Genomic DNA, 25,132 nt, shown 5'->3' on the forward strand with positions numbered 1-25,132 from the left:
GTTAGAACAAATTAAACCAGAACTATCACTAGAAGCTAAAATGATGAAACTAAGGTTATCATACTTTGGACACATCATGAGAAGACATGATTCACTAGAAAAGACAATAATGCTGCAAAAACAAAAGGGAGTAGAAAAAGAGGAAGGCCAAACAAGAGATGGATTGATTCCATAAAGGAAGCCACAGTCCTGAACTCACAAGATCTGAACAGGGTGGTTCATGACAGATGCTATTGGAAGTCGCTGATTCATAGGGTTGCCATAAGTTGTAATTGATTTGAAGGCACAAAACAACAACAGGTTTATACAGGAGCAGGTGATCTTTCAGAGAAACTATCCACATGTTTGGTACCAAATGCATGAAGATCAGGGTTGATGACAGCGTAGCATTGCATGCTGTTTAATAAATTAAAAATGCCATTGGCCAGTCTTTGGATGTTGCGGACACTGTGTTTCGGTTTGCAAGGGCTAAGGCAAGAAGAGTGACCATTTGAACTTGGGTTAACATTCTAAGGCTGTGTCACTAACTATAACACTATTTAGTAATGGTCTACCAAGCATTGGTTAAATTTTATGATGTCATATATGTGTTATAAGGATCCTCCGTGGCGCAGAGTGGTAAGCGGCGGTAACGCAGCCGAAGCTCTGCTCACGGCCGGAGTTTGATTCCAATGGAAGGAGGAAGTCAAATCTCCGGTAAAAGGGGTCGAGGTCCACTCAGCCTTCCATCCATCCGTCGTCGGTAAAATGAGTACCCGGCATATGCTTGGGGGTAAAGAAAGGCCAGGGAAGGAACTGGCAATCCCACCCCATATATACGGTCTGCCTAGTAAACATCGCAAGACGTCACCCTAAGAGTCAGAAATGACTCGCACTATAAGTGCGGGGACACCTTTACCTTTTAAGCATTGGTACGCAGTTAAATTTTATGATGTCATATATGTGTTATATTAAAATAGTTAAAAGTGTCTAGGAAACAGATTTGTTATTATTTGCATATATATGGAATGAATAAATACTGTTTTACAGGCCCATGTGTGGTTATTTATTGTCTTGTATGACAAGAATCAGTCCTGCCTGAACATCATGCATAACAGTGGTGAAATGCATTTTTAAATAAAAGGTATTTGAAAGTGGAACAAATGGAAAGGTGAAATTCCTGTCATTAAAAGTTGTTAAGTACCCCTATCTTATTACTCATTAAGTTTCCCTAAATACAATAAGAAGAGAAAACCTTGAAAAACAGTTTGGTATAATCACTGAAATAAAATAAAAACCACCAACCAAATAATAAAATATATAATAAATGCAATACATAAAATGCATCATCTAACAAATATAGCATCTTAAAACAGAAATTAAAATGCCTTCTCAGAGAGATATACAATAAAAACATTAAAACTAACACCAAACTTTACCATTAACAGATTAAAACCAAAAACACCTGTAGAAACCATTTCCTTTCAAGCCAGCCCAAAAATATTTAAGGCGGCAGTACTAACCCCACGTGCCTAGGAGTAAGTTCGATTGAATTCAGTGGGATTTACTTTTGAGCAGGCATGATTAGGACTGCAGCCTGAAACCCGCAACTTGTAGTCATTGAAAATATACAGCCACATAAACCTGTCCTCCTAATTAAAAGCAGACTGAAATAAAAATGTCTTCAAGGACCACCTAAAGAGAATAGACTAGGTCTGCAATCCAATACATGTCTACTCAGAAGGAAGCTCCATTCGGTTCAGTGGGACTTACTCCCAGGTAAGTTTGTATTGGATTGCAGCATAAGTAGCTAGCCAGGGTGTCAGTAAGTACTTAAAAGAGTACCTTTAGGAACAGAGGCCCATGACATAAATTTGCATAAAATGCACATGTGCTAATTTATATCTATAGATGCAAATTTAAGCTGACTCTTGATCTACACCCAGTTGCCCCGTAAGCAAAGTTTAAAAAAATAAATAAATAAAAGGGAGAAGGGAGAGAAGACCCAGGCTAACTGGGCAACCCCATAACAATGGCCTAGTGGCCAGGTGCAAAAGGGAAGGCTCCTGCATCTTTTAAAGTTGAATAGCAAAGGGAATTTCAGGCTTCCATGACAAGGAATACCTGCTGAAATCCTCTTTGCTATGAAATTATTAAAAGCGCAGGCACCCTTTTCTCTTTTACACCTGGCCACCCTAAAACAGAAGAAGAGTGAATCATAGCTCTTGAAGGAGGAAGCTGCATAAATACAGAGCCACTGCTGAAAAGGCCCTGCCTGTTGTGCCTGCCGCCCTAAACAATATTAAGGAGACAGGCCAAAGACCAGACAGAAAAAGGTGGGTTCTGAGGATGGAATTGAAGGAAAGGGATGTGATGGTTGGCACTGTGTGCAGGACTTTGCTCCTGCAGTGTTAACAGCTGTCTACCAGGAAGAAATCTAGAAGGCGAGGTATTTTCTGCCATGGAGAAACTAGACACTTCCACATGGCAACTTTTTTTGCAGCATCTGCACCACGGTGACAGCATCCTCATCAAAATGCTGCCCCATATTCCCCCTCTCCACATTTAATCTGGTGTTACCATTTCCACTGTTTGTTTTTTACTTATCAGATTTACTACAGAAAATGGTAAATCCAGATTAAATGGGGAGGTGGATATGGTGTGAGTGACATTTATTTTTTTAAGGATGGAAAACGGAATATCGGTGGACAGCAAAAGAGGTTTAAAGATGTTCTCAAAGCTAATCTTAAAAAATGTAACATGAACATTGAGAATTGGGAAGCCTTGACCCATGAGTGTCTCAATTGGAGGTCAGCCATTATCAAAGGTGCTATGGACTTTGAAGAAGCATGAATACAGGGCAAACGGGACAAATGAGTGAAGCAGAACGCACGTCAAACAAATCCTCATCACGACCATCTTCCATCTGGAAACCTATGTCCTCACTGTGGGAGGCTGTGTGGATCCAGAATTGGCCTCCACAATCACTTATGGACCCACTGTTAAAGACCTTACCCTGGAAGACAATCTTACTTGGCCACGAGTGATGGCCAATGAATGAATGAATGATTCCATTTCTATCCCACCTTTCCTCCCAGGGGTTCAAAGTGGTGTACATACTTCTCCCCCTCTTGCCATTTTATCCTCACAATAACCCTGTGAGGAAGGCTAGGCTGAGAGGCAGTGACTGGCCCAGAGTCACCCAGCGAGCTTCATGGCTGACTGAGGATTCAAACTCTTGTCTCCTGGGTCCCAGTCCAACATTCTAACCACTACACTACGTGTGAATGCTGCACAAAAATTGCATGCGTGAGCAGCAGTGAATCTGCAATCAACGACTTTGTCGAAGCACCCAAAGTGATAGAGAAAATACTTTGCCTGCCAAATTTCCACCTGCCTTGCTGCTGTCAAACCCAGTGGTGGTGGAGGACAGGCCCTGCGCCTTAATTTTTTTGGGAGTGGTGACATTCTTGCATGTCTTTACATTATTGCGTATCTTTATAGCTCAATGGGGACCTCTGGCCTTCCAGATGTTGCTGGACTCCAACTCAGCCCCAGAAAGCATGGCCAATGGCCACAGATGATTGGAGCTGTAGTTCAACAACAGGTTCCCTCATCCTGGTGGTAAGGATACATTATGATCAGTGCACAAGGATGGAAAGATCTGTCAGTTTCGCTTCTCTGTTTCTCACTTTTGCAGTCTCAAATTTGGTTCTTCACATTCTTGCAGCAATTTGCAATTAAAAAAAAAACCTCATGAAAATTCTTCAGCATTTTAGCTCCAATTTCTCATACAAAACACATTTGTCTGCAGTTTTGACTAATGTACACATTTTTGGAAGCAGTTCCTCTTCATATAACGCATTTTTGTATGCTATTTTCACTCATATATTCATTTTTATGCCCACATCCCCCTGATATATGCAAACATTTCTTAGTTGAACTGCATTGCAAAATTCGGATAAGTGCAAATTTCCAAGGAAATTCTGGTATAGTTTCAGAAAGCGTAGGTTTGGTAAATGCGCCTTTAAATGCAAACTGAATTGGCTTTCTCGCCCATCCCTAGGACATGGTGCTCTAGCGAGTTTGAGGGTTTAAACAGGTCAGGAGTCTGAAGAATTGGGGGGTGGGGGAAAGAGGTTCAATTGTCAGTTGGCATTATCAAAATGATTTTTTGACATCTGTTTAGTGTGCCACGCCTCAGGCGTGATAAGCCAGGAGTGCGGAGATCTGCAATCCTCCAAATGTATTAGACTTCACTTCTCTCCCACCCATCCCTGCCCATTAGGTGTGCTGGCTGGGGCTGATGGGAGTTGGAAGGAATCCTTCTGGAGACAACAGCCTAGTATAGCGGCAAATTCAGAAGTGCGAGGTCCCTTTATGTTAGTCATAGCCACTCCCTCTCCTTTTTTTTGGTGAGAAGACTCTTCTCAGTGACTGACTCACTTCCTTTCACTCTGATTAACTCCAATCAGCAGGAAAGGTCAAGGAAGCATGTTAGCAGACTCTTCTCAGTGGTTAAGCCACTCCCCTTTCATAATCACAGGATGCTGGCGACATAGGGACCCTGCTTCCAAAAACGTAAAGGGTCTAAGTCCCCAAAGACCCTGGACGAACCTAGGTGGGCCACCCTCTCCTAGAAACTACACATTGCAAAGGCGAGGATTCTTTACATGCGGAAAAAAAATGCCTTCCGAAGCATGTTTCCTCTGAAGTAAGGCCTCTAATTCAACAGGGCTTGTTCCCAGGCGAGCAAGCTCACGAGACCACCACCTTACTTGGGGGCGCTAAGCCCCATTTCACCAGGGCTCACCTTGTTCACCCTTACCTGGCAGGCAGAGTCCCACTGAAGTGCGCTGGACTTAGCCTAAGTAAACTTATTGTACAGGATCAGGCAAGGCTGCCGGCGAGGGCAAGGAAGAGCGCGGCCTCCTCGCTCGATCCCGTGGGCTGTTGACCCTCCTCAACGCGGCAATGGGGTTTATTTACTCCCTGCGGGCTTCCCCGTGCGTAGGATCGGGCTACGTGGAGGCAGCTTTAAACCCGCGCAATGGGACTTGCGCCCAGATGACCGACATAGGCAGGTGAACGGCGAGAGAGGGGAATGGAGGCACCCGAGATATTGAGTATGGAAGCCTTGGGAGGCACCGTATCCTGGGAGGTCCACTGTCCCTCTGGAGGACAATGGCAGCAGAGCGTGGCCCTCCACTGGCTGAGAACGAACACCTTTTTTAAAAAGGAAAACACAACAATCCTGAAAGCAGGTCAAGGTAGTTCCTAGAGCCAGAATTAAACCGGAGAAAGGAGACAGGAGGGGGAAAGGGAGTTTCCCTTCTGATCTCTCTCTCTCTCTCTCAATCAGAGAAAGAAAAAAAAACCACCCACACACCAATCAGGTAGGCTCAACCAGGCGTTGATTTCTCCCTAGGTCCCTCCCCCGTACCTTTTGCAAAGGCCCAATGGCTTGGCCCCTTTGGGAGATTGACTAGGGTCACATGGTCTCACTCATGGGCAGGTAACTTGGGAAGGAGAGGAGAGGAGGGGGGGAGAGAAAAAGAGATTTTTTTTAATTAACCAAAGCTGGGCTCCTGCCATGATGTCAGAGGGAGAGAAGCCTACCGCTTGTTAATTTCATCTCCCGGGCAGACCAAGGGAGAAAAGGAGCACCTATAAACCAGGTAGGCAACTGCAAAGCAGAGTTTGCCTTTCCTTATATATTTCATTTTTGGTCTTAGCTACCTCCTCCTCTCCCCCCCCCCCGTTCCCCATAGTTCTGGCTCTTCTGATATTGGCCTTTTATTTTATCATCTCCACTTTGATCACTTGGAGAAAGGGGGCGACTCTTTATTTGTGGGGGTTTTGTGTTGGGTTTGTTTTATATTTCTCTCTCTCTCTCTCTTCTTCTTCTTTCTCTTCCTTATTTTGTTTTTTGTTCTTTTTGTTTTTACCTCTGCTTTTGATTGTAGCTGTTTCCCCCCCCTGTGGTCATGACGGCTTCTTCTCTGCACAGTGACTGTCTGGTGGTCTTGTTTGGGGCAACAGCTGGTGCATATAGGGCTAAGCTGGGTTCCGATGAAAGGGAACTAATTCTCTTGGTGTGGCAAGTTGTGGATCTTCACAGCAAGAAGGTATGGCTTTCCCAGACTCTTCATACAAAGTTGGGTGACGTGTAACAAGAAAAAAAGAGGGAGAGAGCAAATGCAGATCTATCTCTGCTTACCTGAGAGTAAATTCCTGCCCCCTTTCCTGAGCTGGCTGGGACTTGCATCTGAGTAACCTGTACATCCAATTGGACAAAGTATCCCTTTCCCCCCAAAAAGGTCTTCAGAGGTGGGGGAGAAACCTGGTTTGACCAGAATTACTTCCCCACCTACACACATACACACCATACACATGTGTGTGTGCACAAATGCATGCACATATATTTTCAGAGTGGGGAGGTCACTCACTTCAAAACTGTCCTTGAAATTGATGAGAGAAGAAAATCCAGACTACAAAAGTGTTATCCCCACCCCTCTCCCCAGTGCAAAATGTTATCTGTTAGGCACTAAATCCCAAAGCTTTTGCATCTTCTAGAAGTTGAGCCTTTTCTTCATTTGGGGTATTTGGTGTGTGCGTGTGTATTTTATTTTTTTTAATCAGACCTGCATGTTGCTTCTGGGAGCTATCGCTTTGTATGGGAATCGAACCCAGGGAGGGGGACTTCTGTGTGCATGAAGTGCAACTTGGTCAAATCCCAGTTCTTTTACATTCTCCCACCCTGTGAATTGAACTCATGTTAATGGCTATTTAAAAAACAACAGAAAAGTCTGTTTTAATGGCTGAACCTCTCAATGGGACTGTTGTAGGATGACTTGATCTGTCCATGAAAAACAGCCACTTCTGATGGGATACACATTAACTCTTCTCATCAGCGTTATATAAGAATTGCAGCCAAGTCTCTTTTTCATGGGAGGGGAGTGAGTCTCCTGAAGAAGGCAGCAACCAGAAATGAAAAAGATCTTGGAATTTGTGAAATTGACAAAAGTAGCCTTAAAAAAAACCCCATAAGGTAGTGTCCCTAAAATTTCTGCACTGCGAATCATTGTGCTTTTCTTTGGAAACACACACACACACACGCACGTGCATATACATAAACCATCTGGTTCCTCACTTTTTCTTCTCCCTCCCCCCCATTTCCCCTCTTCCCACTTTGTTAAACATTTTCAGGTAGGGACGCTACACAAATGCTTGGTGAAGGCCGACAACTTGGAGCTGAGTGACCAATGTCGAGAGGTGACAGGCTTAACCTCTGAAGGCCTGAGCAAAGCTGAGCCCCTCGACCGAGTTCTCCAACAGGTGAGGGCAGCTGAGGGTTAATGTGTTGATGTAGGGAACAGGGTTCCAACTGATGCAATAAAGCAAATAGACTTACTTTTGACTTTCGCTTTGAAACCATCTCGGCAGGCCCGTTCCTTGTCTTGCAGTGCAGCCTGCTGTGTTCGACCGCCACATGCACGCAGGTCTCTGGCTCTTGCGTCCAATGACTTCTGGCCTGAATGCTGGCGAGTGTTGAAATCTGGTGCCATTAATAACCAGAGTGTGGGCTACAAGCAAAGAAGTCATCTTTGCCTTGAACTCATGGCCTTAGACAATCTGTATTCCACCTCAAGAATAAAATAAGGATTATGAAAATAATGCATAACACGCTTTGAAATCCCAGATGTGCTGTCTAAATGCAAAGTATAAGTTTGACTGAAGTTTGCAGGGATTTGGTCTGTGGGGGGGTCTCTTCAGACATGCAAGTGGCTGCTTGATGTTACACTCATCCAGTGATAAACGTGCACTTGTGAACTTAGTCTGGGAATTCAAATATGGATGAGTTATATGGGAGCTGTGTTTTGAAACCTCTTGGGTGTTGTGACAGGCTTCTTGCCCAAAGTTCAGTAGTATTTATGGTAATGCTGAGGTCTAAAACAATTGCGGATGCTTGTACAATCAGGTCATCTCTCTTAACATAGTGTGACAAAAATTTCCTATGAAATGTTGGTGGTGCAGTCTTGACGTGACACTTTATTGCACAATTAGATCTATATTTAAAGTGGTGGAGCCTTAAAACTGTCGTTCCCCACATAAAAAGGAGAAATTGGCTAGGGGAAAACAACTTTAAATATAGCCCCTTATGGGGTTCAGGTAAAACAGAGAATGATAAAACTTTTTATTCAGCTTATTTATTGCATTTATATCCGACCTTTTCTCTAAGGAGCTGAAGGTAGAATACGTGGTTCCCCCCCCCATTTAATCCCCTCAACAACCCTGCGAGGTACATTAGGCTGAGAGGCAGTGACTGGCCCAAGGCCACCCAGTCAGCTTCATGTTTGAGTGAGGATTCGAACCCTGGTCTCCCAAGTTCTAGTCCAACACTCTAACCACTACGCCACACTGTCTCTTGTCTTTTCTAAATATGCTAAACAGAAAGAAATTAGTCACTGAAAGGGCCGTGCGTGTATAAAACTCAGACAGCAAGCTGAACAGGTTTGTCTTACTGTAATAAGTTAAGGGAAAGCAAATGTTAACCCTGACGATGGAGGAGGACTAGACTGCCTCTTAAGCAGTCCACGAGTAGCCCCTTGCCACAAAGAGGCACTTCTCACCGAGTGTGTTTTAAGGAGATAGTTGTCTAAGAAATGTATGACTGTGCCCTTCCCAGTTTCTCCAGAGTCTGTGTGATGTAGGGGGCTAGAGTGTTGCATACTGGCTGGGGAGATCCAGGTTCAAATCACTGTTCCACCACAAAGTTCACTAGGTGACACTGAGCCAGCTGTACCTATATAGCTCTGTCTCAGATTAGTCTACCTTATAGGGTTGATGTGAGGGTAAAAAAGCTTTGCATGCTACCTTGAGCTCCTGGGAGGAAAAATGGGGAAACATTGGGGGGCAGGGGAAATACTCTGTTGCCGATGGCAGAACATCAAGTGAAAAGCAGCCTGAGTCGCGTGCCCTCCAGATGTTTGGGACTACCAACTGTCACCATCTGGCTGTCTTGGTTGGGGTGGGTGGGAGTGAGCAGCTCCAAACACCTGGAGGGCAGCAGGATAAGGAAGGCTGATAATATAGTACTTGATATAGACTGCGTACACACCATATATTTAAAACAAAAGCACATGACCTCCCCCAAAGAATCCTGGGGACTGTGATTTGTTAATGTGACTGGGAATTGTAGCTCAGTGAGGGGTTAACTACAGTTCCCAGGATTCTTTAGAGGAATGAGTTCTGTGGGATATGAATACAGAAATAATCCACATCTCTCTCTCTCTATATAGCTGTTTTCTTACACTTATATTCCACTTTTTTCCACCAGCCTCGAAACCCAAGGGGTCATACATGTGGTTTGCAGGTAGACTCCCATCCAGACATTGACCTAACTCAGATCTGCTCAGCTTCACGTGCCCAAGCTCAAATGAGTTGGAAGGCTAGATTCCCCACCCAGGTGATGCCTACACAGGAAAGGCAGTATGTCAGGAGAGCCTGGCTGGGAGTCCAGAGTCTGTGAGTTCAAATCCCCGCTCGTGTCTCCTGGGTGTCAAGGGTCAGCTAAAGATCACCCCCACAGTGAGTGGCTCACAGGTTACGTGCCCTGCCACCTGTGCAGCTGTGGGCAAGCTGCATAGTCCCAAGGAGCCCAGTTGCCCCCCAGCTGGCAGTTGCGGACAAGGAAGGGGCTGGCTTGTGCAGCTGTGGCAAGCTGAGCAGGCCCTAGCCGGCTGGGGAGGACTAGCCTCAGAGGGAGGCAATGGTAAACCCCCTCTGAATACTGCTTACCATGAAATCTCTATTTATAGGGTCGCCATAAGTCGGGATCGACTTGAAGGCAGTCCATTTCCATTTCACCCTGACAATAATTGTACTGTGTGGAGGTAAGGGGTGGTGCTGTTCCATGCATCATCATAACTCGCCCACCCCCAAAGAGACAATACTGCAGCATTCGGCTGAAGTCAAATGGAAAAACACAATAGCATAGCGTTGTGGAATGTATGGAACAAGTTCTTCATATCTGATTTGAGAGAAAACTTGCTTTGGCGGTAGAACAGGTTAGTTGTGTAGCCACTTCTGGTGATGGGGTAAGCCCAATAAGCAGCCTCCATGTGCAATGCATCTTGTTGTTGCTGTGATTTTGTCCTAGATTGAATCATCCTTAATCTTAATTATGAGTACAGCAGGCTCTGGGCAGGGGAGGGGGGGCATAAAGTTTTTTTTTGCAATAGAAACCATTTGGTGTGGTGTATTCTCTCTCCCCACCCCCTTCGTTAGATTTCATGCAAGCCCAGTTAAGACTATAAAGTGACTTTTCAGTAGTTTGGAAATAGCTCTGAGACAAATGTTATATACGGCAAGTTCAGTCTTGTTTTTCGTCTTGCAGCCAAAGACATCTGGAACAGCTTAGCTAAGTACACTTCGCTGTTCATCTTTCTTGCTTTTTTTTTTAAGGGACACACTATAATTATGCTCAATACTTCTATGAGACAGTATCCTATTATCACAAATTGCAAGTTAGGTGCAGCTACTGTAGCGGATGCATGGAGAACATCCTGCTATCTCCGTCTAGGTGTGGTGGAGATGTCTTAGTCAAATAAAGGAGAGTGTCTTGGGCGACTTGGGGAATTTTGAGCTATAGGCTCGGCCTAAGCCTCTCTTACTGGTTCTTTGTCATTGCTAGTCAGAGAAAGGCACCCCTTTGCCTATCTTATTGCAATCTTGAGAAACTGAGCATTTATTTAAACGAAGGAATCTTCTAGTCCTCAAGCTCTCAGTGTTCCCCCAGCCCTGCAGTCCAGATGGGTGGCATATTTCAACCCATGCTGCTTCCCTTACTGGTCAATGCAGTGGGCAGGAGCAGGTAGGGAACAGGGTGATCTGTAATGTCACCTTCCCATAGTGAGGTATCCTCCACATCTTTGCAGATGCAAGCTTGCAACATTCCAGCTCTCCTACCAAAGCTGGCCATCCCAGCACTATCCACTTGTTTGCTCGCTGTTGCATCTTGCTGAAAGCTCTGTTCCTCCTCCTCCTCAGTGCTGAATTCATGTACTCTGTGCCGTTTGTCTTCCGTCAAGTTGTAAAGCCGGAAGGGTGTGTTTGCTTCTTTAAAAGAAATACCAGGAAAAGCATCTTGTAGGACAACTTTGCCTTATCATGAGTTCAAAATGTACCTTGGCAGCTGTGGTATGCGAAATGGCCTTGTATTTATGCGCCTTAGCATTCATGCGCATGCATTTGCAGGTGCCCTACAGATAAGGTGCACTCGCACTCCCCTCTGAGATTTAACTTCTCAAGGAGGGACTTGAATCTTGAAGGATGACGAGTCTAGTGCAACGAAAGTTCTCTCAGTGTATGCCTCCCCACACGCACAACAAAAGTAAAAAATGGGGAGAGTGATTATGGACTCTACATAAGGTTCGCCTGTATGTATTGAGCGCAAGTGGGTGTTGATCTTGAGGAGCTATGCTGCCACTGAGTGCACCGTCCTCATATTTGCAGAATAAGCTAGAATGGCAAAGATATAGTTTACCTTGTTGCTTTTGAGCTAATTCTATATGCAAATATATTCAGGCCTCATGATTTTAAGCATCTGACCAAGGCTAATTTTATTTATTTATTAATTAAATTTATTAGTCGCCCATCTGGCTGGTTTACCAGCCACTCTGGGCGACGTACAACATAAAAACATATAATTCATTTTACAACCTTAAAATTCCAACAATAACACTAAAACCTAAGCCACCCCAAAAGCCTGCCTGAAGAGCCAGGTTTTCAAGGTCTGGCGGAAGCTAATCATGGACAGGGCATGGCGGATGTCATTTGGGAGGGAGTTCCACAGAGTGGGTACCACGATTGAAAACGCCCTCTCCCTAGTTCTCACCAGTCTAGCTGTTTTAACTGGTGGGACTGAGAGAAGGTCTTTTGAGGCTGATCTTGTTGGGCGGCAATGTTGATGATGCTGGAGGCGCTCTTCCAGATAGACTGGGCTGAAACTGTGCAGGGTTTTAAAGTTCAAAACCAACACCTTGAATTGGGCCCGGAAAGCAACTGGTAACATTCTGTTAGTTATCCTGTAGAGCAGAGGTTTAGACAAACTCCTAAGTTGAGAGGTGCTGTCTTGCTTATGCTGAGTCAGGTCTATCTAGTTCAGTATTGTCTACACTGACTGGCAGCGAATCTCTAGAACTTCAGACATGGGTCTCTCCTAGCCCTATCTGGAGATGCTGGGGGTTGAACCAGGGACCTTCTGCGTAGAAAGCAGATACTCTGCCCCTGAGCTATGGCCCCTCCCAGATCTGAGTTTTCACAGAGCAGGGAAGGACCAAAGATTTCAATGGGTGGGGGGAGAGTCTCAGCAGGGCTTGAAGATTTGTCCTTGGGTGTAACAGCAAATTATTCTCATAAGAAGAATCCGGCTGGCTCACACCAAAGCCTCATCTAGTCTAGAATCCTCCTTCCCGCAGTTGCCAACCTGACGCCTCTGGGATACCCCCAAGCAGATCGTGAAGAAGGCAAGAGCCCTCTCCCCTTGTTGCTCTCCAGCAACTGGTATTCAGAGGCACACTGACAGCAACTTCCAGGAATATGTCTAATGCCCTTTTAAAGACATCTAAGTTAGTGGCCATTATCGCAACTTGCAGCAGAGAATTCCTGCTCTGTAATTTGGCCTTCCCCAACCTGGTGCCCTCAATATGTTTTGGCCTACAACTCCAGAGGGCAGTCTGGAAAATCTGGAAGGCACCAGGTTGGAAAAGGCTGCCATAATTCCATGAAAGCCATCCACTCAGGACAGTCACACACACCCTACTTTAAAAAAAAAAGAAAAAAGCAAAGGGATTATTTTGTGTCATGCTGCAACCCACAGTTCAGTGTGGCATGCACACACAAAAAGAGCCTCTCATTTGAACCAAGCCGCCAGGCAATGCTGAAACCACAATAGTAGAAGACAGCTAGCTCCACAGCTAGCTGCAGCTGGCAAGTGCACTTCCTGCAGGAATCTTTTCCTGAAGTCCAGAAAAGCCAAATGGTGGAGTTGGCACATGCCTGGAAATTATGTATGTGTAGAGCAGGGGTGGCCAGTCTGACCCCAGTTGTTGTTGACCTGCAGCTCCCATCAACCCTGACCACTGGCCATGCTGGCTGGGGCTGATGGGAGTTTCTCCAATGACATCTGGAGAGCCACAGGTTCCTCATCCCTGATCTAGAGTTTAGGTCAAGCCTCTTCCAGACGCAAATGCTGCTGCAGCTGCAGATTTGTTCCCTTGTTCTTGGTCTTGAGCCTCTTATAGAAAACAGCACCATCTTTGGGTTGGGAGATGAGCAATCTCTCTGAAACCTGGGCAGCTGCCTTAATCTGAGTTGGTGCACCTATCTTGGGTCATTTCCAGACAACCTTTTTATTGAACGTGCCTCCTGATTGGTTTGCCCAAAGTTTGTGGGGAGCTTAGAAGATGTTGACTATTCCGCGTTGTGTGCATGAAGGTTATACAGTGTTGGGTCAAATGATCATTACCCCAATTATCTCAAAGTATACTTTCGAGTTATCTCTCCTTATTGTTGTGAACCGCCCAGAGAGCTTCGGCTATGGGGCGGTATAAAAATTTAATAAAATAAAATAATAAATAAATAAATTGTAAAAAGTCCACTTGGAGGGGGGTTGTTGTGCAAGAGTGCCAAATCAACTTGAATTATGCCACCTGGATTTGCTGATATGTAATTAAATCCCATCGCAAAATTCAGACAGTCTAGAAGTGCCCTTCACATTCTTTACACTGATTGGCAACCTGAAGTTGCCAGGATTTAATCTGGGCCCTTCTGTATGCAAAGCAGATGCTCTGTTGCTGAACTACAACCCTCCCCCCTTGTTCTGTGTTCATATATTCTATGCCAGTGAAGCAGAGGGCCTTTGGCAAGGGTCATTCATTATTGCTGTATAGATCAAGGGTGGACTCCCAACTCCCATCAGCCCCATCCAGCATGGCCAATGGTCCAGTTGTTCAGCAACATCTGGAGGGCCACAGGTTCCTCACTCGTAATATGCATGTTACAATACATATTTGGAATGGGGAGCAGGATCATGTCTGTAGACATGCACATTCTACATAATGAATGCACAGAATAGATGCTCACCTGGAGCCTGCTCTTGCAGGGATCGCCACTGCGCAGACAGTACATGACGTGGGTTGCACAGATGCAGACTGTGCATGCATCATGCTGAATGTGCATAGAACCAATAGGTATGATTGCACTCCCCCTCTGCCCCCAAATACACATTGGGTTGTATATCCCAATATATATTCTACTCAGAGTAGACCCATTGAAATTAATGGACCTAAATGAGTACTGTCCACTAATTCCAGTGGGTCTATTGAAATGGAATACAGCCAAATGATAGTACATAAATATAGCATGTGTATAGTGTGATCGCTGTGAGCTTTAGGAGTTATTCTAGCTCAAACTCTTCTTGATAGTAATATGTGCTTGTTCTTGATTTTAAATTGGTGGTCTGCAGGGTTTGCTTTGTGTTATCTTGTTTGTTTATTTATTTTTTAAAAAGAAGTCCTTGAAGATCGTCATGTACCTGAAAAGCCCTGTGCATGGCCTGTTCAATAGGATCTAAGCACTTGGTTAAGTCCACAGGGACAATTGCTGATAGCTGGTGATCCAAGCACAAGGTAAAGTCTTTGACATGTGAAGATACTGATAGTTCTGTCTGCCGGTCCTTTGGCAGGGATATTTACTTCTCTGTCAGTCTTAGAAGCTATCTGGATGAATAGGCTGGGAGGCATATTTTACACCTTCCTTATATTTCCCACCCACCCCGCCATGTCAAAAGAGCACAGATTGCAAGAGGGACTGTGTGAAACACAAATGGCATTTTGGATTTTTCTTTTGCCCTTCCTTCCTCATTTGTTGTAGGGGATCCATATATACAATGAGCTAACACGCTTTCCTTCCAGGACCTAAAATGTTTTTCTTCCATCTGTTCTGAGGATGTCTCACCATTTAGTTATCTGCTGATGTTGTTGGAGTAATATGGTTTTCTTTCTGTTATGTCCGTCCCGAGCTACCCTTGAGTATATGAGAGAGGAATATATATATATATATATATATACACACACACACATACTGTTACATATATAAAAACAGTTGAAACCATTGCACATATAAGAACAATTCTGAAAAAAACATAAAAACCGTTTAAAACAACAGCAGCATATACATAAAATAAAATCAATTTGAAGATGGGTGCAAACTGGGACAAAGGTTTTGAAAGGTTTGTTGATGTTTTGGGCTCATGATGGTATTGGAACAGTTACATGCAATCCTGCTTTTCAATATTGTTTGCCCAAGCTTCACGATGGATATACTGCTTGAGTAAGTGGATGTCCCATAGCTTCCTGTTGAAATCCTGTAACTTTTAACACCACAAATGTGCAATAGCACAAGAGTACTCCTCCAGACAGCCGTAATGAGATAATATTTGGGAAGCATCACAGATCAATTAACAAAGTGGAATGATGTGCAGGCGGTCTAGTAGAAATACACCAATAATGTGCTATTGTTGCACCAATGACATGTTGCAGGATACATCTGCAAAAAATAAATACCAGTCTGGAGGGGTCCTAACTCTTGGCTCTTGGTTCCTGTATTCAGTAATACATTTTGCATGTATCTTCTGCATCACAGGCTTACATTTCTTCTCTCCCTGAAAGTTATAGTTCATTGAAGGGAGCTTAGGAATTGTAGTGCTGATTCTTCTGCATTCTGGTCCATGGTGCTTCCATGTGACAGTGATGGATTCAGTACTTCTCATTCCTTTTTTTCTTTTTTTGCCATATCCACGTGGTATTGCGATCCTCAAAATGCCATCCCCAACCCCATGTAGTCCAGAGTTACCATTTCCACATTTTTAAAAAACGTAATCTGATTTTGTGCAGGAAGTATAAATGCAGATTAAATGGGGAAATAGTGCAGGATGTCAATTTGATGAGGAAGATGTATGAATGCTGAGCAAAACTGATGTGCATGAACAATACAGAGTCCCTAATGAAGTGCTGTGTGGAAGCACCTAAAGATGTGAAGACCTGTGGGGAAACTGCCCCCCAAATGTTTCCATTTCCCCCCCCAGGCCTTCACATCTCTAGAAGCACCCTAACAGTGACTCCAGAAAAAAACCAGTTTTGGGGGAGTGATTTAAGGATCAGTATTAGGGGAGAGCAAGGATTCTGCCATACAAGTCTAAATGTAAATATAATTCTGGGTGAGAAAATAGCAGGAACTATTAAAGCCGGGGCTCCCAAATTGTGGTCCACGAGCTTCACTCAGGCGGTCTACAACATGTCCGTTTTAGATATCCATATTGATTTTAATTGGATTTTGATTTTGACTTGACTTGGTTTTATTTTGATTTTATTTCTCACATTGGATTTTACTGTATTACAATTTGAATTCTTTGGAATAGCTTACAATATAAGAAATAAAAGATGCAGTACAAATACAATTAAATATCAAGCAGCATCTAGCACAGCACATTGCAATTACTACAACAGGGAGAAAAATCATGAAGTGTCTACCAAGAACCTCAGAAATTTTCAAGTGGCCTGTGGGGGGGGGAGATAAAAGTGTGGGGACCACTGCCTTAGAGTCATCCCTGATCCCTGCCAAGTTAAAACTCTACGGGGGAAGCCAGGGCTATTAACCTGACATAAAATGGAGGATTGGATGTAGTGTAGTCGGGTGGCATGCCTGACCTCTTTTTGGTGGTGACATGTACGGATGTCTCCTGATTTAAATTTACAAAGTACATCATAATGTTTCCTTTGATATTCTCAAAAGGTATTGGTAATAAGTAAACTTAACAGACTAGAAGACAGGTGATTTAACAAATTAAAATTCTTATGGATTCATTATTGGATTTCTTATCTGCCCTTCACCATAAGGTCCCAAGATGAGTTACAACTAGGGTTGCTAGGTCTCTGGTTTTCACCTGGAGTCTCTGGATTTCTAGGGTCCTCTCCAGGTCTCTAGATAAGTCACCTCAATCTCTGGATTCTCAGCTTTCTTTCCTTTAAAAAAAAAAAAAGTTTCTAGGTGGTCTGGTTCAAGCGATATACACCAAAACGTCAGGTACTCCCCACAACTTCTGTTAAATGAGCTTGTAGCTGGCTGCTCTAACCCCGCCCTTTCAGGTTTGTAGCCAATTTGTAGGCAATTGTTTACTGTAAATAATTCCAGGTATGATTATAATAAAAGTGTACATGCAGGATTTTTTAATTACTTGCAAAAATAGCATATTATACATTTTATCTTTCACATAATTTTGAACAGAAATTTAAAAGAAATGTACATGCAGCTTATGATGTCATTACAATGTGTTACACTTTTCTAATTATGAAGAGTCAAACAAGTTTAAATTTACCTGGGCTATTGAAGAGGGCAATTTATTTGTCTAATTCATAGCCTAGTTTGAAAACCTTCCCTATACTCACTTTTCTGGGAGTAAAGCTGCAATGCTAATCCTACATTCCAGGAGTAAATCCCATTGAATCAGTAGGACTTTCTTTTCAGTAGACATGGTTAGGATTGTGTTGTAAATCAATAAATCTTTTGAGTGAACATAACAAAGGATTGTCTTTGTGTTGTAAATCTTTCCCCTTCCAATTCTATTTTTAAAGCAATTAGGCATGGCTTACTTAGGTGTCACTGCTTTTATTGGTAGGAAACTAATACTGATTTTATTGTTTTTAAATGTTCTGCAAGGGCCAACTGGTTTTGACAATAAACTATTCTATGTGATATATGTATTTATACATCTCCATTGTGTGTATATATGGAGTCTTTCCAACAACTCTTTAAGTAGGGCTGCTGATTGGAGACCAAGGCAGCTCATGACAAGAAATAAATCCATTTAAAATCCAATAACCATAAAATAAGTATAAAACAGTTGCAAAACAGCTTAAAGTTGTATGATTCTGAATTTTGGGTTGCATGAGTGATGTTCCTTATCATTTGAGGTTGCAGTCCCATGTAGACTTCCCTGTTTCAGTAAGCCCCATTGAATACATTGGGACTTGCTTCTGAGCAAACATGCATAGGATTGCACTATAAATATATGTACAGGTTGTGTAAATAATAAACATCTTTGACAGTCATGCTTATGTTAATATTCTTCATACTACGTCCCGATAAGTGTCTGATTTCACACTATGGTTGTACATTATTATTTCCTCTACATTTTAAATGTTCCCTTCTTCCTTGGGGTGGTCTTGGTCCCCCTCTGTTGTTTCCACTCTGAGGGGCAGATTAGGCTGAGAGATGGTGAGTAGCCCATGGTCACTCAGTAAACTTTGTAGTTGATTTCCATTAAAAAAAATTAAAATGATTTACATGAAGGCAAAGTTTATGAAGTAGATCCACACCAGTGCAACTTTCAGAGCAGAGGTATTATATGCTGATAGGGTATCACTCATGTCAGCAATCGCGCCACCACATTCTGTACTAAGTGCAGCCCCCAGGTCTGGTTGTGCTGCATGGGGATTTCTGTGACCTTGGCTGACTGGCTGCCAGGATTGTCTTAGTTTTGGTTAGGAACCTGACTGGCTGTGGGATGCTGAGGTGTTTTTTTTGCCTTAGTCGCAGGAATGTTGTTGTGGTTGGTATGGTATTGCATTTAAGAAATCATCACTGTCTTTTGGTTTTTTTTCTATTTGAATTTCATTTACCTCTGACCTCACTCCCTTACATCCATAGAAGCAACAACAGTGGTTACATCTGCTTAGCTCAACCGCCTTAAACCCACTGATGATGCACTTTGTTGGTTGCATGGCAGTTTGTTTCTTGCCTAGTAGTGGTAAAAGAGAATTCACATACTGGGAAGTGTGGCCTCAATTGCTGTTTTTCCCAAACTGCTGTCTGTGAAGGTACACCAAACCATGTGTGTTTTCTCTCTGTCAGTTATTACTCACTGGAATTGGGTTGGCTGTCAAAGTGAGTTTATAGCAGCCCGCAGGGTTGGCAGGAAAGAATAGAGAATCTTCTTCTCTTACTAATTTCTCAAACCTCTCTCTGAAGTGACGGGTCAAGTCTATAAAGACATTTGGAGCAACCATGTTAAAAGGCAGGCAGGACATTCCAGGCAAGGTATTGCCAACCTTGTCTTGATATCAATACCTTTGCAGAGGATCGCTCGTCAAACCTTACCAACAGCACAATCCTAACCATATCTACTCAGAAGTAAGTCCTGTCAGGTTCTATGGGGCTTAGGCCCTTAGTAAGTATGCTTAGAATTGCAGCCTTCAGGGGCGTCCATCTTTACCTCTGAGTGCTCCCATCTAACATCTCCACAACACTAGGCTCCCTTCTTCCTACAATGGCCTTCTGGTGACTGGCCTGGCCTGAGGGCACTTAAACCCTTCTTGCCAGAAGCAAGTAGGCAAGATTAAATGTTCCCTACCCAGGCTCTCTATTCAGGTGAGAAGAAATGATCCCATCACTTGATCAGGACCTTGGAACCCCCTCATTTAGTTAAGATTTCGATCTTAATTTCCAATCAGAGAATTTGTTATGTTTGAGTACTATGCTCCAAGCAAATGTGGTTGATGCTTAATGTATCATGCTTAATGACATCACTACGGCCTGCCTCCGTGACATCACTAGGGCCTGCCTCCGAAATCTCAGGGTTTGGGATTCTTCTGGCCTGGCAACCCTAGTTACAATGATAAGCCACACAATATTAAAACCAGTGAAAAGGGGCTGCATGCAAAGAACAGCACAGCGAGGCTGTAACCCTTATAATACCTGGATAATGTGATGCAGGAGTGCTTATTTAATTTAATAAGATTTGTATACCATGGAATCAATAAAAACCTCTAAGCAGTTTGCATAAAGCAATATAAAATATACATAAGAAAATACTGATAAAATCAAACTTTAGAAGCAAGTAGACATGGAATTTATCAAAATATAGATGAAATCAGCTTTTTTAAAACAATATACATAAAATGACATGTCTCGGTAGGTTTGCCTAAACAAAAATGTTTTTAGCAAGTACTGAAGCAGTACGGCGAAAGCTACTGCCTTAATACCAATGGGCAGGGAGCTGCAGAGAGTAGGCACTGCAACAATGAAGGGTCAGTTCCCTGCAAGTGCGAAACAAACCTTATGTAAAAGTGCCAGTTCCGCAGATCAAAGTGGTCAGGTGTGCGCATATGGGGTAAAGCGATCCTTCAAGTAAACTGATCCCAAGATATTGAGAGCTTTATATGCTAACAGTAATACCTTGAACGTGGCCTGGCAACTAAACTTGTTGAGGGAAAGTGCCATGGGTAAATCCACAGTGGTGCCGTGCAGTAATTGACAATTGAGGAGAGCTCTAAGAACAGAGCCTTGGTTGACCTTGGTGCATTCATGTCTGGTCCTGAAGGTTAGCAGAGGCGTTGGCTCTTGGTATCCAGAAAACAGAGACATTGCCTTTCCCAACGCTGGCCAAGTGAAGTCAGCAGAAAATGGGCTAGATGTTTTGAACATTGTTTTAAAAAGGGGTGGGGAAGAAAGAGACAGACAGGAGATGGTTCAGGCAAAGATTCCTATAGCCTGGTGAACAGGTTGTAATTTTGTTTCAAGGGGAACCTGTTCTGCAGCCTTTTCCTCACTTCTCTCCCCCCTCCTCATCTGATGGGAAAGGGCGTGTTCCCTTTCTGCCACTTTAACGGCCTTGTGAACCATTTTGATTTTGTTGCACTTTTAAAAAAGAAAGGAGGAGTAAGCAAGGATTATAGTGACAATGGGAGGTGGGGAGGGGAAGTATTTCTGTCCCAAAATCCAGGAGTTGCCCTTTCTTCCTTCCTTCCTCCTTTTGCAAAGTGGATGATCAGGAATGCTGATTCAGCACGATTCCTTCTGATTTGAAAAGCTGTTTTGGTGTGGCTGCTCCTCTGCTGTGTCTGGAAGACCTGTCAATTATAAGCCTCTAAGACGGCATATATTTTAATTCCCTCTGTGTGTGCATGTGTGTGTTTTGGTTGCTTATCTTGCTCCTTGCTAGCTTTGTCTGCAGTGCTGCCGAGGTATGCCGTATTCCCATGCAACGCTAAGCCAAACCATGGCTTTTAGTGCAAATGCGCTGGCTCCCAAGGACATCACTTCCACCTTGCTCCTCCGCAGGCCTTTTTACTTTGTATGGCAGCTAAGCCAAGGTTTGGCTTGTCATGTCATCCAAACCAATGTTACCAGTCCCGAACCAACATAGCTGCAAAGTGTTTCCCTTTTCTTTTATTTGGAGGCAGTGAGTGTTTCTTTCACAAGGCATGTGGAATGGAAATACCCTTAGACTTGGTTCTGTTCCCTTCTCTGATCTAACTGGGTGGCGATCGATACATTTCAGTGGTGTTTTATCAATGGTGGCTGATGCCCATCAAGATTGGAGAGCCCCACAGTATTGGAGCCAGCTGGAGTCCATTGATTCTAATTAATTCTAATTCATGCATTGATTGCTGGGTTCTGTAATGGAAACTCTGAGGCGGAGGAGCTGAAGCGAAGTGACACTGCCACCCCCTGGGCTAGATGTAAGGGAGAAAGCAGGCAGATGGGGGCAGGCTAGGGGAATACTGAGGATGGCGGGCAGTGCCCCATTTGCATTTCTTTTTACATGTTTTTGTTGTATTTAATATGGGATTTTATGAGATGTATTTGTATTTTCTGTTGTACACCGCCCAGAGAGCTATGCTAGTTGGGTGGTATAAAAATCTAATAAATAAATAAATAAATAAATAAATGGGCAACCTCCACTGGTGTTCATGTTGGGCAGGGAGCTGCAGGGAGGGAGAATTTTGCAGTGTGTAGATGGCGTAAACGCTTGAATTTGAGTAGGATCGGATCAGTGAATCTTGGCAAGAAGTACCCATGCTGCACCGTGGCTTAGTGTACCCGGAATAACAGTGTCTTCCATGTAGAATAGAGCGGAGAGGTGGCTATAAGCCAACATCAAAGGGTATCTGGGTGATGCAGCCTGAGCAGACAGGCAGATAAACCATCTTGGAGAAGAGTGGAAACCCTCTCATTCTTGAGGGCCATATTTCCAGTGGGGTTTTCTGATAAGAGGGCCACATGTCAGTGGGTGGGGCCATCCCTCTCTTCCCTCCCTATCTTTTTCTCTCCTCCGTCTCTCTTCTGCTTCCTTGGGGCAGGACCATCACTCAGTGGTGGCGCGTCTTCTTTGCATGCAGAAAGGTCCATATTTGCTACCCTACCCGGCCCGGCTCAAGTTTCCTTTGCTAATTCGCAAAGCCTTAAACAACCTGGGCCTAAAGTACCTTAAGCACTGCCTGATTTTTTTTATGCCGCATCTCGATCACTGAGATCTTCTGATGGGGCACTTCTGAGGGTTCCCCACGCCCCCGAGGTTCAGTCGGCCTTTACCAGAGATCGAGCCTTTAGCATGGCAGGCCCTGCCCCTTGTCAATAGACGTTTGGCAAGCAGGAGCAACCCCTGTTTTCTTCCAGATGTCTTTTAAAAACAGTATTGTGCAGGCAATCCTTTGGACTGTGACTTTCTTTTTTTAACCAACCAGTTTCCATTGGTAAGTTTTTTGATGTTTTTACTGTTACTGTAATATTGTGTTTTTACGTTAGACACCACCTGGATATATTTTTCTATGAAAGTGCAATTTGTAGAGATCTAAATAAGTAAATCCCCAGCCTCTCCAGACAGGACTGGGAAAGACCCCTCCCTGAAACCCTGTAGAGCTGCTGCCATTTAGTGTTGGACCAATGAGCTAGACGGACCAACGGTCTGACTCGATAGAACAGTACACATCCGCAAAAATGGTGTATTGATACCAAGTATGCTGAATAAGGTTAATGTCTTTTTTTATTTGCAAAATCTCTATCTCAGATGTTGGAAAATAGGTAGTAACCTTGCAGTGGTCACTGTCTTATGTGTCTTTTATGATACTGAATTTGTTGCCCAGTTCCTTTTTCAACAAATTGCTGTGTGAATAGCCCAGATAGTTTATTTGGTGCTATACCACAAAATATGAGTTTTTTGCTGTAGGTCCCCAATACCATATATCTCCATCACCAGGAAACTCTTTTTGAGATGCATCATCATTCCCTGGGGCAAAAGGTGTTGCTTATGCGCAAAGCACATCAATGCGCAATGACTGCAGTTACAAATAAGGGGATTGTACCTCTGCACCCCAGAACAAGCACTGGGCCACACCAAGGGGCACATCCACTACACACTACAGCATGCCATAGAGCTGAGTCCAGCCCACTACTTTCTTTTAGCGCAAAGCACTGTCACCTATAACAACTTAACAAAAAACTGCGCAATTTCACATGTAAACTTAAATGTTTATTTAGCTTCTCCTGGGCATATATGGTCTATTTGCAAATTAGCCATCGTAATGATCATCCATCTTCTCAAATAGATGTTCACCGTGCTGTGTACTCAAGTCCTGCTTACCAAAGTTGGGGAGTTTTTTTCCTATGCATTTTGGCTGTTTTTGTTGAACATGGATGCTCTTGTCTGTGACATGCAGAAACCTCCCCTTTTAGGCCACATAGGGAGCTGCCTTGTAGTGAGTCAAACCATTGGTCCATGTAGGTCTGTATTGTCTACACTGACTGGCAGCAGCTCCCAGAGTTTCAGGCAGGATTCTCTCCCAGTCCTACCTGGAGATGCCGGGGGTTGAACCTGGGACCTTCTGCATGCAAAGTAAATGTTTTATCACTGAGCTACGGCCCTTCCCCAACCTTTGAGCTGGGCAGCATCCAATGCCATCCTGCAGAGAACCCTCTCCCATGTGCATGGTTGTATGAATTGTGATTCCACAAAGACACACCTGGTTCCTTATTTCTTTCTACATGTTTTGGCTGATATTGTCATGCATAGATGCACTTATCCATGCCATGTGCCTGCAAGAAGCTCTGTGCCAGATGGGATGCACTGGCATCTCATAGAGGACACTCTCCTCTGTGCACAGCTAGATGAATGATTTGTCCTGGCCCAGAGCAGATTTTGGGGTGGGCTACTGCGGTTACTTATTTTTTCCCTGCACCCTTTGTCTATTTTGGTTGGGTATAGATGCACATATCCATGTCTTACGCCCACAAGAAGTTCGAGGTGAGGTGGGATGCAGTGGTATCTGACAGAGGGCATCCATCCATTGCCCCCATCTGTTTCCCCCTCTCCATTTCACTCCTGTCCCTTCAGGCTCCCCCCTCCCCATATCTGCAGGACCATTAATCGAAGGGTAACAAGGAATTCTTCCACCACTGAAGTCCCAGCTATTGGATAAAAGGCTGGGTGTATATAAATGGGTTTATACAACTCTTTGGGCGTGCTGGATTTTGGTTGATTTGAATGGTTGCCTTTATGTGCCATCTTTCTGTGGAGGCTCCCAAGGAGGCTTACAATTCTAGAATAAACACATGGTCCAAAATATTCTCTGGCCAGCTTCAGGAGGCTCTTCAGCTTGGACTTCCTTGCTTCTGCATTTCCTTGGGGTGTGCCGGTCTTAAGTAGCCCCAGAGAATGTGGGAGGGAGAGGCTGTCTCAATGGCTCTCTTAGACTGTTGATGGTCCCTTCAGGAGCTGATGGCTCTCTGCTTCTTGGCCAGGGCTTTTCTTGCTTCTGCATTCCCTCGGGGCATGCAGGGTTGGGCAGGATTTTGCCGTAGAAGTTATGCCTTGAAATATATTAGCAATGTTGTTTTGCACCCTTTCTCGATAGCCTGACTCCTTTTGCATTCCAAATTTTCCAAAGGATAAAGCCGGGGGTGGGTGGGGAGAACTCTCCTAGGGGCCCTACACTGGCCCCCATATCCTTTTCCCACGGTCAGTCTATATCGTGTTTAGTTCACCTTCGTTCTGGTCAGCTCTCTTCTGAAATGTTGCGAAAAATGGTGTGTGGTTTGAAAAACTACATAAAACAATTCAAAATCCCAGAAGGGGAACTTTTTTAGTTTTTGTTGCTGCTTAAAAAAAGAAAAAGCAGGTTGGAGTTGCATTTGAAACAACTGGAGTGCACCAGGTTGGTGAATGCTGACATAACCTCTGCAGGAGTTTAAATGGGGGCCCATTAAAATGAGTAACAGGAGATCAAACCTTACTTGACTCGTTTATCTGGCC

At 43.9% G+C, this 25,132-nt stretch overlaps 1 protein-coding gene across 12 annotated transcripts in view; it reads left to right on the forward strand.

Moving 5' to 3' along the window:
* Positions 1-4,674: 4,674 nt before the first annotated feature.
* Positions 4,675-25,132, forward strand: part of ESRP2 (epithelial splicing regulatory protein 2) — a 93,251-nt gene continuing 72,793 nt past the window's right edge. For 2 of the 12 annotated variants that reach the window (XM_061594630.1, XM_061594635.1), the window contains exons 1-4: positions 4,693-5,063; positions 5,342-5,375; positions 5,946-6,107; positions 7,189-7,317. In XM_061594630.1, coding sequence (XP_061450614.1) covers positions 4,954-5,063; positions 5,342-5,375; positions 5,946-6,107; positions 7,189-7,317 — 435 coding nt within the window. In that variant the 5' untranslated portion in view covers positions 4,693-4,953. Of the gene's footprint in view, positions 5,064-5,341; positions 5,376-5,500; positions 5,658-5,945; positions 6,108-7,188; positions 7,318-25,132 lie in introns of those variants that run through there. The other 10 variants (XM_061594634.1, XM_061594632.1, XM_061594642.1 and 7 more) reach the window with 10 other exon arrangements.

This window comes from Rhineura floridana, chromosome 13, assembly GCF_030035675.1.
Source record: "Rhineura floridana isolate rRhiFlo1 chromosome 13, rRhiFlo1.hap2, whole genome shotgun sequence".
NCBI lineage: Eukaryota > Metazoa > Chordata > Lepidosauria > Squamata > Rhineuridae > Rhineura > Rhineura floridana.